This window comes from Buceros rhinoceros, unplaced genomic scaffold (genome assembly GCF_000710305.1).
Source record: "Buceros rhinoceros silvestris isolate BGI_N320 unplaced genomic scaffold, ASM71030v1 scaffold7476, whole genome shotgun sequence".
Lineage (NCBI taxonomy): Eukaryota > Metazoa > Chordata > Aves > Bucerotiformes > Bucerotidae > Buceros > Buceros rhinoceros.
In genome coordinates, this window is record NW_010415767.1 from 39,198 (window position 1) to 39,493 (window position 296).

General features: G+C 57.1%; 1 protein-coding gene across 1 annotated transcript in view; it reads right to left on the reverse strand.

Moving 5' to 3' along the window:
- The window catches only part of LOC104494666 (band 4.1-like protein 3), a gene marked incomplete at its 3' end in the record, with an annotated part of 36,905 nt that extends 36,788 nt beyond the window's left edge, over positions 1 to 117 (reverse strand). The window contains exon 1 of the mRNA XM_010137532.1: positions 5 to 117. Coding sequence (XP_010135834.1) covers positions 5 to 117 — 113 coding nt within the window. The remainder of the gene's footprint in view (positions 1 to 4) is intronic.
- Between the last annotated feature and the right edge of the window lie 179 nt (positions 118 to 296).

The window sequence follows — 296 nt, forward strand, 5'->3', positions numbered from 1 at the left end:
CGGCGGCTGCTGCGGCTCCTGCGGCTGGGTCTCGGCTGCCCCTTGCTGCGCTGGGCTCTCCTGCTGATCCTGCTCTTTATCCTTGGACTCCGAGTCCGACCCCGACTCTGTAGTCATGGTTGGTTATTCTGCAAAACAAGGCGAGCAGACCTTGTAGCCAGGGATTTGCAAGCTGGGCTCACAAAGAGGAGGAACACCAGGCGCAAAGTTTTCGTCTTAACGTGCTCAGCCTTTAAAGCTGTTATAGTGGCCCAGCGAGGATCTAGGGAAGATTCGCCGGTGCAAAAGACCAGGTC